General features: G+C 41.7%; 1 protein-coding gene across 5 annotated transcripts in view; it reads right to left on the reverse strand.

The window, feature by feature from the left end:
• Nucleotides 1-14,472, reverse strand: part of myrf (myelin regulatory factor) — a 236,360-nt gene that overhangs the window by 5,085 nt on the left and 216,803 nt on the right. For 4 of the 5 annotated variants that reach the window (XM_080191600.1, XM_080191599.1, XM_080191598.1 and 1 more), the window contains 7 exons: nt 12,157-12,222; nt 8,993-9,087; nt 6,850-7,035; nt 6,475-6,756; nt 4,727-4,814; nt 2,918-2,992; nt 335-437 (listed from right to left, as the gene is read on the reverse strand). In XM_080191600.1, the coding sequence (XP_080047726.1) occupies nt 335-437; nt 2,918-2,992; nt 4,727-4,814; nt 6,475-6,756; nt 6,850-7,035; nt 8,993-9,087; nt 12,157-12,222 (895 nt within the window). The remainder of the gene's footprint in view (nt 1-334; nt 438-2,917; nt 2,993-4,726; nt 4,815-6,474; nt 6,757-6,849; nt 7,036-8,992; nt 9,088-12,156; nt 12,223-14,472) is intronic. The other variant, XM_080191602.1, reaches the window with a different exon arrangement.

Consider the following 14,472-nt stretch of genomic DNA (forward strand, 5'->3'; position numbering starts at 1 on the left):
TGCCTCTGAAGTTGAGTTCAGACAGTATGAAATCTTTGGGGAAGTGGATCTTAATCAACATTCCTCCTGGGAAACAATTCTTTATTCCATTTTACAGTGAAATCTCACAGAGACTGATGATTAGAAAGGCTCCTGTGTGAAATACCTTAAGGCTGTGGATCGAAAGACCCCCTTAAAATATATGTTAACCCCACCAATTTAATAAAGAGCCCCATTTCAGGAAATGTTCACACACAGCTCCTGTAATTGCCAAAATACAACAATGTTTTGAAGTGACAGGGAAGTGTAAAAATGACATTTAGAAATGTTGTATGTTGTAATTTCCAGTCTTTACCTGGGTCATTGATGTTTCAGTCTTCAAGCCAGTATTTGAAATGCTCCCGCATAAATTGCCGTAGCTGACACTGCATAGGTAAATAACCAGAGGCAACGAGGTACTGTCAAAAACAAAGGAAAAACATTAAGGGTAACAGGAAGAAATGAGATACTTTGGGCAATTTCTATCTTTGGAATCTGGGCTTGAATCTCATCCAGACAATTTGAGAGCTTAAGAAAATAGTTAATAAAGCATTTGGGATCTTGAACTTTATAACAAATGCATAGAGTACAAAAGCAAGGGAGCACGGTTTCAGCCTCAATTAGAGTATTGCGTCCAAGTCAGGGCACCACATTGTACAGAGGGTCTGAAGGTTTTACAGGGGTGAAGAAACATTTACAAGGATAGTTTCAGGGATGATGGACTTCAGTTATGAGCATAGATTGGAGAAGCTGGGGCAGTTATCCTTAGACAAAGTTGGGAGGTGTTTTAATGGAGATGTTTCAAGTTATGAGAAGTCTAGATAGAGTAGATAGCTAGAAACGTTCTCCAGGTAAAATACTGAAGAACTAGAAGTTGAATCACAAAAGAACCAAAAGTGACGTGAGAGAACAATGGATTGGATCCTACAGCCACCTGAGGACCAAGATTGGAAATTCTTGTCCAAGCTCAACGGAGCTTTACATAGACTGCCAAATTTTCTGTCCTGCCTGCTATGATTCCCACAGCGAAAAAGACGGGAGAATTTGGCTATTGTTTTTCACACATCAGTTAGGATTGGGAATGCACTGCCTGAGAGGGGATTGGAGACAAATTCAACTGTGGTTTTCAAAAGGATATTGGATATGCACCGGAAGGTAAAACATATGCAGTGCTAGGGGGAAACGATGGATAAGTGGGACTAGCTGAACCGCCTGCAGAGAACCAGCACAGACTTGATGGGTCAACTGGCTTTCTTCTGTAACCACCATGATTCTATGTCCTATCTGTGATTATTAGGTCCCAGTGTGAAATGATATGATTGAATGCCCTACTCCTGTTCCTATGTTACTGCTGAGCAGACAGAAATCTATTCTATGTCTAACTTATGTATTCACTGCTTGTTTAACTGAGAAACCCAAGTGAGGATCAAAGTTTACAGTGCACAGCACGTCCAGGTATGAAGAGAGTCACAGAGATGATAAATCTGGAAGCGGCGATCAGTAATTAAAAGTGACAGTTTACAGACTATAAAAGGAATTAGAAAAAGCTCAATTAGCGAGCCTTCATTCCCACTGCCTCAATGTCTACACTTACATAACTTTATTGTGATAACTCCATTCTCAGTCAAGGAGCTATCACATTGGTTAAGATTAATACAGGGGGCCCAAGGTGATAAAACCAAGACTCCTAGAAGATTTCAATGAAAGTGCCCTGTTAACTCTCCCAGCAGCTAGTGAGTAAATGTACCAGAAGGTAACCCAGCCAGAAGGTTCAATTCGTGGCCTCTGCAGAACTAGCTGCTGTTGGTCTAGTAGCAATGAGGTTCCTACAATGAGGTCTCCCAAACCTATCCAGCAACACCTACTGGATAATCCATGTGTGAATGCAAAAGAGGACAGGATTGGACTTAAGAGTTTTCCATAGACAACAACCTCAGCAAACTGCATTTATATAATGTTTTTAATGTTGCAAAACATCCCAAGGCTTTTCATAGAAGTGTCATCAGATAAAGCTTAGCACTGAGCCACAGGAGATATTGGAGTGTGAGCACTGTTTCAATCCATACCACAAACTGCTTTCCCTACCTGCTGACTTCATTCGTCGCCTTGATAACTGTGCAAGCTTGAATCAGACTATTTGCAACCTTGATCTTCAAATTACAATTCTGCACCCTCACTAATTCCATCTCTGACTCCATCCCTGCCTCAGCGTATCTGCTGAAACCCTCAAATATACCTTTAACACCTCAAAACTTGTCTATTCCAACACAGTCATGGAGAACATCGGTCCATTTCTAATCTTCTGATTCCTCCCTGGTGTCCAATGACTTCCTTGTAATATTTGTCAGCGGTTCCCGAATCTTTGGCCTGGTCTTTTCCGCAATCTGAGATAAACATCACTGATAAATACCAGGGGCACGATCTTACCGGCCATTCACGTCATGCTCCCGCTGCAGCCAAGTCGGAGAATTTGGCACCCAACCAAATCTCTGTTTACTGCAGCGGGATGGGAAAATCCCGCTGGAGTGAATGGTTGTAACATTCCAGCTCAAGTATTTTATAGTTAACTTGTCTCACCCAGGGAAGCAGCACTGTTTTCAGTTGACTTGTAGAACCGTCTCCTGATAGCTAAACAGGCATTGCTGTTTGGAAATCAACATGCATGAATTTTGGGGAGGAATGGGATTGGCTTGCTGGTGACATTCAGATAAATATCCTAAAGAATTGATATTGTTTAGGTTCAAGTGAAGATTCGTCATTTTGAGTAGATATCGCAATCTAACCCAGACCAATGTACTTACTCCTGAAAAGCAAAAACTTTTTTACTCAAATCTACTGGGAGCTCAAGAGACACATCGGTAACAGAAAGCTTTTCATCACAAGGCAACAATTCACTTACTTCATCTGAAGAGTGATGGTGACATCTATGGGTGTGGTCTTGCTGACTGGGATTGAGTAAGTGTAATTCCCTGAGCTACAGGAAAGAGCAGAGAACAGTGAGGCAACAGCAGCTACAGACACTGCAACCCCTTTCTTACAATCACAGTTTCAAGCTGTTTTATAACTTCTTTGGGTATCAGTGCAATAACCATTTCATATGATATATAAATGCAGGAATGAAAGTACAGTCACTATCATAGGAAGCAAATGGATTGCTTTGGTAAAAAACTGCATTTCTGCCTTATCCCCATTCCCAAAATGAAGACAAAATGTCAAGCCTTTGTAAAACACCTAGACAATGATTTTGAGGTCCCTATCCTTATTTTGGTGTGCCATTTTGTGTTTAAATTAATTTTGGCAATCTTTACCCGTTACAGAGACCAACTTCTGTGGAGTAATAAAATTGACCCAAGCTAACCTTTCAAAATAGAATACTGATAAAAGTTCAGGGCCAAACACATCTTTCTCCTATATTAGAAACAAAATACTGTGGATTCTAGAAATAAAAACAGAGCAGGTCTGACAGCATTTGCGGAGAGAAAAACAGTGTTAACATTTGGAGCTCCATGTGACTTCTTCTGAACAGTCTACTCCTGGACTCTGTTACTGAGTGCACATTTTCCAAATGAACACATACTTTAAAAGATGCCAAAGCACAACAGAGATCTTGAGCTTAAATAGAGAAAAAAATCAAACCCAGAACTTCCCCAACAAGATACTTATTATTTTAAATTAAATATTGTTGTCTTGTACTAATTCATTCATCCGCCCTATGTATCAATAAGGAAACCAGTGTGCAAGACTGCACCCATTAAGTGTATATAAAGTAGCATCGATGCAGTATACGCCTCAGCTGGTAAATGTAGATATTGAAACTACATTTATTAGAAATAAATATAACACATCTTGTCAGTGTATTTATACACAGTTCTGAGGCTAGTGTACATGTAGGTATATTGGTCTGTCGACAGCCTTGAGTCCGTTATGTTCAGTGAATTTGCTTTAATATTACCATACCCAGTCTGTAGATACAGGGACAAGCACCTTGAGCCAGTGCACCCTGTCACTGTACACATAGCAGCCCCAAATAAGAGCTGACTCAGCCTAACTGAGTACTCAGGCCTCCATTTTTGCTCCCAAATCAGGCGCAAAATTCCCGGATGTGCAAACTCAATGTGGGAGGAAGTGCGCTGAACCCTGATCCCATCTAAGAACATAAGAACATAAGAAATAGGAGCAGGAGTAGGCCATCTAGCCCTTCGAGCCTGCCCCGCCATTCAATAAGATCATGGCTGATCTGTTGTAGCTCAGTTCCACTTTCCCGCCCTCTCCCCATAACCCTTAATCCCCTCTCTTATCAAGAACCCATCAACCCGCTTCTTAAAAATATTTAGCGAGGCAGCCTCCACCACTTCAACGGGCAGAGAATTCCAGAGATTCACCACCCTTTGAGTGAAGAAGTTCCTCCTCAACTCCGTTCTAAACCGCCTCCCCTTTATCTTGAGGCTGTGCCCCCTAGTCCTACTGTCTTTTTTGAGCGGGAAGAGTCTCTCCACCTCTATCCTATCCATCCCATTCATCATCTTATACGTCTCAATGAGATCTCCCCTCATTCTTCTAAACTCTAACGAGTACAAGCCTAGCTAAACTGTGAATAGATCAATCCATTCTCGTGAGTGAAACTCAATTCTCCTCACTATTGTTGTCCTGGTATGTGACAGCATTCTAATCGGCACAGCAAGAACTTAATGCTGCTGATATTTCTTACCTGCAGGATCCTTGCTTCAGACAGTATTGCTCTGAGATCACCAAACTGTTCTCAATGATCTGGGCAGAAGTCAAGGTGGTGTTTTTCCCTTTTATGGGGAGAAATAGGATATGTTATAAGCTGCTCAGGAAGAAACATGCCTCTTGTGTATAATGTGCAACTTATAGGGTGCCTACATACAGTACTACAAATGTAATGTCCCATCCAGTAGTATGGAAGATGGGGGCGACACAGTGACACAGTCGTTAGCACTGCTGTCTCACAGCACCAGAGACCTGGGTTCGATTCCGGCCTTGGATGCCTGTCTATGTGGAGTTTGCACATTCTCTCCATATCTGCATGGGTTTCCCCTGAGTGTCATGGGAAGAGGAGGGCACTCATAATGTTAAAATGGCATCGCGGGCTCGTTGGGCCAAAAGGCCTGTTTCCCGTGCTGTGTTGTTCTTTGTTCTTTGCTCCAGTTTCCTCTCACCATCCAAAGATGTGCAGGTTAGATGGATTGGCCATGCTAAATTGCCCCTTAATGTCAGTGGGGACTAGCAGGGTAAATATCTGGGATATGGGATAGAGCCTGGATGGGATTGTTGTCGCTGCAAATTCGAAGGGCCGAATGGCCTCTTTCTGCACTGTAGGGATTTATGATTCTACAAATGTAATGTTGATATAATTGGATGCTTTAATGTGTGCTGTATAATTTATTCTGAATGTGTAGTGTGCAATGAGCTGGTGTTTTCAGTGTGTTGTATTTGGGGATGGAGATATATGGATTCACACATCCAATTAAAATATAAAAAGAATAAAAGTATGATTAATCCAAGGTAAATATGATGTTCTAACTTACTTCAGATCTCTGCAAACCTTCCCCCACAACAGTGTCATATTGATAAGAAAGTACAAAACATTTTCCTTCACAGACATGTGCGATCTATTCCAACTCAGACTTTACTCCATCCTCTAAACCTCCGGAATCCCCCAAAGTTAATCAAAGAAATTGCAGTCACCCCATCAGTCAATCATGCCCTGCCATGCCCCCAGCAGTATAGGAAGTTTAAATAGGTTTTGGGAATGTAACATTTTCCCAATGCAGGCATGCAGTGCCAATATTAAGTGTTAAAGGAGTAAAGATACTTCTACTTTTTTTAAAGTTTACTTATTAGTCACAAGTAAGGCTTACATTAACACTGCAATGAAGTTACTGTGAAATTCCCCTAGTCACCACACTCTGGCACCTGTTCAGGTCAATACACCTAACCAGCATGTCTTTCAGAATGTGGGAGGAAACCAGAGCACCGGGAGGAAACCCAGACACAGGGAGAATGTGCAAACTCCACACAGACAGTGACTCAAGTCGGGAATTGAACCCGGGTCCCTGGTGCTGTGAGGCAGCAGTGTTAACCACTGTGCCACCCTACTTTGTCCCAGCAATGAACCTCAATCCCAATGTCAGCCTACTACACCAGTGTGGCATTTTAACATTGCCTACAACAGCCACCCTATGACCTCTATCACTACGACTGCCGTTTGGTGCCAGGTACTCCCAATTAGAAGCAATTTTGCATCGTGGCCCATGCCCAAGGAGAATTGAATTAGAATCGTGCATATTTACTCTAAATCAATATACTTGCTATGAAAATAAATCTGCACTTGTCTGAATAGTTGGTGTTCTGCAACATATTCTTTCTCCTCTAATGTTTAACATAGTCAAGCATATCAGAACCACATGTAGCAGGAACTTGGATATAACTCACAGCCTGGGTTGCGCTCGGTAGGGTCCATTTGCTCAGTGCTTCTTTGTCTCCTTGCGTGCAAACTGGGCAGTTTGTTCTGCGTGCTGGCATAGCGAGGAGGGAACTTTGATTTGCCGTGGATATTGGTGATCTGCGGCGGGGGAGGACTGTAACTGTTTGAGCTGGATCCAGAGGCACTAATCCCATCCCTGGAAGATGTCTGCCTGGTCTCGTAGCCATTCTTATTCTCGTTTACTGAAGATTTGGCTTTGATATTGCTGGTGAAGGATATGCCCGTTTGATCTGGAATTACCAACAAACATTAAGCAAAGAGCACCAGAGCTTTTATAATAGTGCATCACATAAGATAAATGTCCATTCCTGATGAGCACTTACCAGCAGTGGAATGGTTAGTGCTACTTGAAGAAGGGGTCAGTGGGATGGTAGTCACTGGCAGGATGCTACTGGCAGGCGAATTTGTAGAGTTAAAGGGGCAGCACAGTACTTCACATGAAAGGGTGAGGCAGATACTAAGTGGCCGTGGGGAGTGGGACACAGGAGAAGCAGGTGAAGGCATATCAACTGCAAATAGAAAGAAAATGTTTGCAATAAAAAAAAAGTGATGCAGGTTCAGCAATGATTAAAACTCTTTTCATATAAGAAATTAGTTCATATTAACAAATGTGAACTAAAACAATACACCAGAGTGCTTCAGAGAGATGGAACTACAAATACTCTTCCATACAACGCGTAGTGTGAATTAAAGGAAATGATTCACACCCTCCCATAACCGTACAGCTTGTCTACTTTTAGTGTCAGTATGTACACTATGCCACAGATAAAAGAAAATCATTCAATCTATTAGTACAGCCCACATATACCTCAATGTCAGCTCCTGCCTCTGTGTACTTCTGCAAGGGACTATTGAATTTGTGTGCAGCCCAGGTAGAGGAGTAAATGCCTACTTTGTCTGTTGGATACATTCATATTCTGTGACCTATGTTTGGGGCAGTCACAGCACAACTGCCAATTGTTGAGGCACAGATTTGCATTAAATTAGCAATTGTGTCAGAGAGTACAGGATGGCCATTGTTGGAAATGAAGAAAACTGACAGTAGGGGGTGCTGTTTCCAGACTAATGGTCAGGATGGTTCAAGGAGTCGGATCCCAGAATCTCTTTTTGTTTCCCTCTCCTGCTTCACACTGTTTTACCCGATGTGCAGTAGTTACTGATGTGGAATGGACATGCAGAGGACTTCAAGCCATATGTCTGATAATTAACAAAGGGCTCTGGAGCCTTCAGCAATTTCTATCTCATTCCCTCTGTTGCAAAGCCAATGTCTCGACAGTAAGCTGAGATTGTGGAAGTGTTTATCGCACTTAAGTCAAACATAGAACCTTGAATGCTTTCAAAATATAAATACCTGTCCCACAGCTAAGAAAGCAGTGACAAGAGAAGGCTGAGGTCAGGATGGGGATTGGGATTGGGATTGGGATGGGGATGGGTGGGTCAAGATTGGGTGGCAAAGTTTGGATGGGCAAGTAAAGGAAAATGTAGCTTAGCCAGTGAGGGCAAAGGAAGCAGAGAGGCTTGAACCCAAAGGGTCAGAGCAGATATGGAGTGATGGCAGCAGAGACACGAGAAGCTGGCTTGAGACCTGAGCTGGAAGCTGGAGAAGGAGTATGAAGCTTGAAGGCAGGCATTGTCCACAAGAATCTTTAAGTAAATGATATCAAATGGGATCAAATATTTTACAACAATAAATTGTATTGATAGAGCACCTTTAATGTAAGTGTTTCAGAGAACGGTTTTACATCAAGCTCAGAAGGCAAATGGCCAAAAGCTTGATCAAAGCGGTAGGTTTTTAGGAGGGTCCATAGGAGGAAAGAGAGATTGAGAGATGGAGAGGTTTAAGGGAGAGCAGATTGGGAAAGCACAGGCACTATTTTCCATCTGATAACTTTCCCAAAACAGGAAGCTGTGTGGACAGTGCTCATGTTATGGATTGCTGGCTCTGCTGTGTGGACAGTGCCCATGTTATGGATTGCTGGCTCTGCTGTGTGGACAGTGCCCATGTTATGGGTTCCTGGTTTTGCTGTGTGAACAGTGCCCATGTTATGGGTTCCTGGTTTTGCTGTGCGGACAGTGCCTATGTTACGGGTCCTTGGTTTTGCCGTATGGACAGGGCCCAATGTTACGGGTTCCTGGTTTTGCTGTGTGGACAGGGCCCTATGTTACGGGTTCCTGGTTTTGCTGTGTGAACAGTGCCCATGTTACAGGTTCCTGGTTTTGCTGTGTGGACAGTGCCCATGTTATGGATTCCTGGTTTTGCTGTGTGGACAGTGCCCATATTACGGGTTCCCGGTTTTGCTGTGTGGACAGTGCCCATGTTACGGGTTCCTGGTTTTGCTGTGTGGACAGTGCCCATATTACGGGTTGCTGGGCTCTAGGAGTGTGCATTCAGAATTTTGACCTTCTGGTGCCCCATTCTCCAGTCCCAGTTTCAGCTTTAGTTGCTGTCAGATCGAGTTAACCTACCTGACTGCTGAGCTGCAACTGTGCCCTGTGTATCGAGAGGTGTCGGCCAATGATTTTCTTTCGAGGTTGTATCTGGATTGATATTTGTGGGTGGCCTGCATGTCAAAAAAAACAAGGAATAATCATGTAACATTTATCATAACTGAGGATGATTCAATAACCTGGTGAACCAATTGATAGCATAATCTCAACTGACATTATTGAGAGAATCTGCAGGGCAATGGGTGCCCCCGGGAGCTGAAAAATTCCTGTACTGTTTTCTTCACTTGCTTCCATTGTTCGTGTAGGTGAGGCCCAAAACTCCAATTACTAGACCGATTTCTGACCTGTAAAAAGGTCATTTCAAAGTACCCCAGAGACAACCATCCTCATGTGATAGCTAGAAGCAACATACTCCTGTGGGGAAAGGTGAGATGGCACTCAGTCATGACTTGGTCATGTATTTGGGATTAATTTTCCTGTCTGAAAAGGGAGCCTTTCTGTAGACAAGTTATTTTCATGCTTTCTTAGGGAAAATTTTAAACAAACACTTTAATTATTCAGTACTTCACAAATAAAGATGACATGTAGTGACTGTGATGGAGAAACAACACAATAGTCATTCTGCACAAAGTGCTCTAGGATTCAAGGAGTAAACCACAAATAGATCAGTCTTGCTGATTTTCATTACTGACTTCGTGTTGCCTAGGACACCAGGAGAACTCCCTGCTCTTCAGTTACTTTCACTGTATCTTTCCACATCCACCTGAACCCACAGAGTTTCTGTTTGATATCATAGCCCGAGCCAGCACTGACAGCAATGTAGCATTCCCTGAGTGCTGTCAGCCTAGATTATAGTCAGGATTTTACCACCTCACCCGCCATGGATATCACAGTGGGCGAGTGGCAGAGCATGGGAAGGTCTGTTGACCTCGAGAGGGATTTTACAGTTTTGGGATGAGCAAGGCAGCCCATTGTGTTCAAATCTTGGAATGGAACCTTAATCAACAATGTTCTGACCCATGAACCGTCAATTTTTAAAAAAAATGCCACGTGCCGTGTGCCCGATAACCTCAATCTACAGCTTGCTCTGTGCTAAACAATGACATATTTAACAGGTCCCCTCAGATTTGTTGTGTTAATCATCTTCCATAATGATAATTTTATGAAGATCTGGAAAAGGAAAGTAGATTCCAGTACAGTCATATAGCTAGGATAAATGTAGAAATGGGACTTGGCCATTCAGCCCCTTGAGCCTGTGCTGTTATTTAATGGAATCACTGCTAACCTATATCCAAATTCCTTTATTCACCTTGGCTCCATATCCTTTAATACCCTTTTCTTGCAAAAGTCTACTGATCTCAGATTTAAAATTACTAAGTGAGCTGCCATCCACTGCTGTTGTAGGAGAGCTCCACAGTTACGCAATCCATTGCATGAAATAAGTATTTCCCAACTTCTCTTCTGAATGGCGTGGCTCCAATTTTAAGATTATGTCCCCTTGTTCTAAACTCTTCCATTAGCGGGAACTTTTCAATTTATTTCTTTCAAAATTCTAAAAACCTCAAACCACCTCTTAACCTTCTATATCCCAGGGAATGCAAGCCTATTTTATTTAATCTCTCCTCAAAATGTAATCCTTGAAGCCCTGGCAACATTCCATAAATCTGTCTCGCATTTCTTGCATTATCAGTATATCTTTCTGAAGGTGTGGTGTCTAGAACTATACACAATGCACCAGGTATTGACTTACGAGGGCTTTGGATCACTGGAACAAAGCTTTCCTCCTTTTATATTCTAGGTCTCCCAATATAAATGCTAACATTCCAGTAGCCTTTTTGTTTATTTTTGTGCCTGACAACTATATAACTACTGGCCAGTGACCAAGTTCTTCCCAGAGTTGCTGCTGTCCCTTTTCTTTGTAAAGGATTAATGCAGACTGTAGTAATGTTGACTACATTGTAAGGATAAGCCAGTAGTGGCAGCATAGGTAGGTAAATGTGAATGTCAGAGAGGGAAAGGAGAGACAGAAAGGAAAAATTAATATGTATTTAAAGTAAGGAGGCAGTGGCACAGTGGTATTGTCACTGGACTGGTAATCCAGAGACCCAAAGCCATGTTCTGGGGATCCGACTTCAAATCCCACCACTAATGGTGGAATTTAAATTCAATAAAATCACATCTGGTACACTAATATCCTTTAGGGAAGGAAATCTGCCATCCTTACCTAGTCTGGTCAATATGTGACTCCAGACCCACAGCAATTTAGTTAACTCTTAACTGCCCTCTCATCATTAAGCTTTAAAGCACAGAAAGAGGCCATTTGGCCCATTGTGTCTGTAATAGCCATCAGTTCAAGGGCAATTGGCAAATGCTGGCCCATCCAGCGATGCCCACATTCAATGAAATAATTTTTAAAATGCTGAGTTCCAGGACAGTGTTTTTGCCTAAGCTCTTGTTACACATGGAGTTACGGGTAGTGAAGGTTTGATTAACATGCTGTCTGGATGTCAGTTTTAATATTTGAATCTTTTGATATTCTCACAGTAGAATGGTACTTGTTTCATTCAAAGAGAAAGGACAAGTTGATAATTACTTTGACTCTGACTTGGTAACAGTATAGCTAATGTTTGCTTTAGCTTACATTAGAGAACTTGAGCAAAGAGATCATTGAGGTTTACAACTAGTGGGGAATATAATGCCAATATCATCCATCATCCCATTTCAACAGGGGCTAAAGGGATCAAGGGATATAGGGGGAAGGTGAGATCAGGATATTGAATTTGATGATCAACCTTGATCAAAATGAATGGTGGAGCAGGCTCAAAGGGCCGAACAGCCTACTCCTGCTTCTAGTTTCTCTGTTTCTAACACAAAAGGCACAATCTTACCACCCATTCACATTACACTTCCGCTGCAGCGAAGGCGGAAAATTTGGTGACAAACTAAATCTCCGTTCACTGCAGAAGGATGGAAAAATCCTGCTGGCATAAATGTTTGGAAACTTCTGGCCTAAAGAGATGAGTTGAGACTTTGAGTTGATGAAGATTTCCACGAGACACATCATGAATCCACAAATCGTTAACAATCATTGGTCTCTGTTGGACTTCCTGCTCATGTATTTTCTGACTAGAGACTATCAAGACTTCTCATTGTTCTGGAGACTCAATGTTCCATCCACCTACCCATTGGCATCTGTCCCATCATCATTGCGTAAGTTCAGCACGTAGAGGGTTGACATGGATATTACACTGATGAAGAAAAAGACACCAATTTAGTGCAAGATTCAATTTTAAAAAACTTACTTTGGGTTAAAATTCATTATTCCTGTCACTGAGGTTTTTAGCATTTTCAAAAACACTGAACAACGCAGTAATACTAGCTTTCAGAAAATTGCAATGAAAATGATTTTGGAAGCAGTGATTTTTCTCAGCAGTTGTACTGGACAACTCTGTCATGTTGAGGTGAGTGTCACAATGAGTTAAATACCATGATTTCACTGCTGGAAACAAACTCCAAGTCCAGGCCAGATTGGTGAAACATAAAGGTGGGATCATGTAGTGATGTTCACTGGAAGCTAAATAGTGTTCAGCTCATTTTGCAACTCCTCAGATGATGAAACTGTCCATGCACACATGTAGCAAGATCTGAAAACAGCCAAGCTTGGACTGAGAAATGGCAAATGACATTTGTGTCACACAAGTGCACGGCAAACCATCTCCAAAAGAAGGGTAAATCTAAACCATTCCCTCGACATTCAATGACATTACCATCATTGAATCCCCTACCATTACATTCTGTGGGTTGCCATTGACCAGAAACAGAAGTGGACCAGCTGCATAAATACTGTATCTACAAGAGCAGGTGAGGGGTTACGAGTAACTCACCTTCTGACTCCCCAAAGCCTCTCCACCATCCACACAGCACAAGTTAGGAGTGTGATGGCATACACTCCATTTGTCTGGATGAGTTGCATTGTTGGTTAAAGAGGAAATTAATGCAATAATGAGGAAGAATATTACCTCCAATGATGTGAAATCTATATGGATAGAGCTGAGAAACACTAAGGGACAAAAACTCATTGGAGGAGGTTGTATATAGACTCTCGTACTGTCATGGTGATGTTGGGAATGGCACTAAACAGGAAATAAGAGACACATGCGATAGAGGAACTTCCATAATTATGAGTGACTTTAGTCTAGATGTAGACTGGGCAAATCAACAATACACAGAGGAATTTTCTGAGTGTATATGACATGGTTTTCTGAACCAATACATTGAGGAACTAACTAGACAACAGACCATTCTAGACCAGATATTGTATAATGAGAAAGGAATAGTTGGCAGTCTAGTTATGCGAGGCTCCTTGGGGATGAGCAACCATAACATGATAGAGTTCTTCATCAAGATGGAGAGTGGCATAGTTGATTCTGATCCTGAATCTAGATAAAAGAAACTATGATGGTTTGAGGCTCTAGTTGGCTTAGATGGAATGGGGAAAGTGCAACATTCAAAGAGGATATAGATAGCAACCGTTGTTCATCCCTGTAACAAATGCAAATTACTATGGATGCTGGAAGCTGAAACAGAAAATGCTGGAAAATCTCAGCAGGTCTGACGGCATCTGTGGAGAGAGAACAGAGCCAATGTTTTGAGTCTGAATAACTCTTCATCAGAGCTTAGAAGGAAAATTAGAAATAGTAGTAGATCTGAGGAAGAGGCCCACATAATGGTCAGAAAAAAATAACAGACTTGAGGATTGGGAGTAGTTTAGAATTCCCAAAGGAGGACAAAGGGATTGATTAAGAAGATGTAAATAGAGTATGAGACTAAGCTTGTGGGAACATAAAAACAGACTGTAAAAGTTCTATAGGTATGTGAACAAAAAAATGGTGAAAACAAATGTAGGTCCTTACAATAAGAAACAGCGGAATTTATAATGGGAAACAAAGAAATGACTGACCAACTAAATAAATACTTTGGTTCTATCTTCATAAAGGAGGATACAATTAACATACTAACAAAGTTGAAGAACACAAAGTTTTGTGAGAGGGAGGAACTGAAGGAAATTAGTATTAATAGGGAAATGGTTATTGGGGAAATTGATAGGATAGAAGTTCAATAAATCCCCATAGCCTGATAATCTACAACCTAGAAAATTTAAGAAAGCGGCCCTAGAAATAGTGGATGCATTGGTGGTGATCATCTTCCAAGATTTTATAGACTCAAGAACATTTCCTACAGATTGGAGGGTAGCTAATGTAACTCACTATTGAAAAATATAGCTAGAGAGAAAACAAGGAGTTATAGACCAGTTAGCCTGAAATCGATAGTGGAGAAAATGCTAGAGTCCATTACAAAAGATCTAAATAGCAGAGCACTTGGTAATCAGTGGCAGGATCAGACAGAGTTACCATGGATCTATGAAAGAGAAATCACGCTTGACAAGTTTCCTGGAATTCTCGAGGATGTAACTAGTAGAGTTGACAGCGGCAGTCAGT

The sequence above is a fragment of the Carcharhinus amblyrhynchos genome, chromosome 6 (genome assembly GCF_965287045.1).
Source record: "Carcharhinus amblyrhynchos chromosome 6, sCarAmb.v2.hapA, whole genome shotgun sequence".
Lineage (NCBI taxonomy): Eukaryota > Metazoa > Chordata > Chondrichthyes > Carcharhiniformes > Carcharhinidae > Carcharhinus > Carcharhinus amblyrhynchos.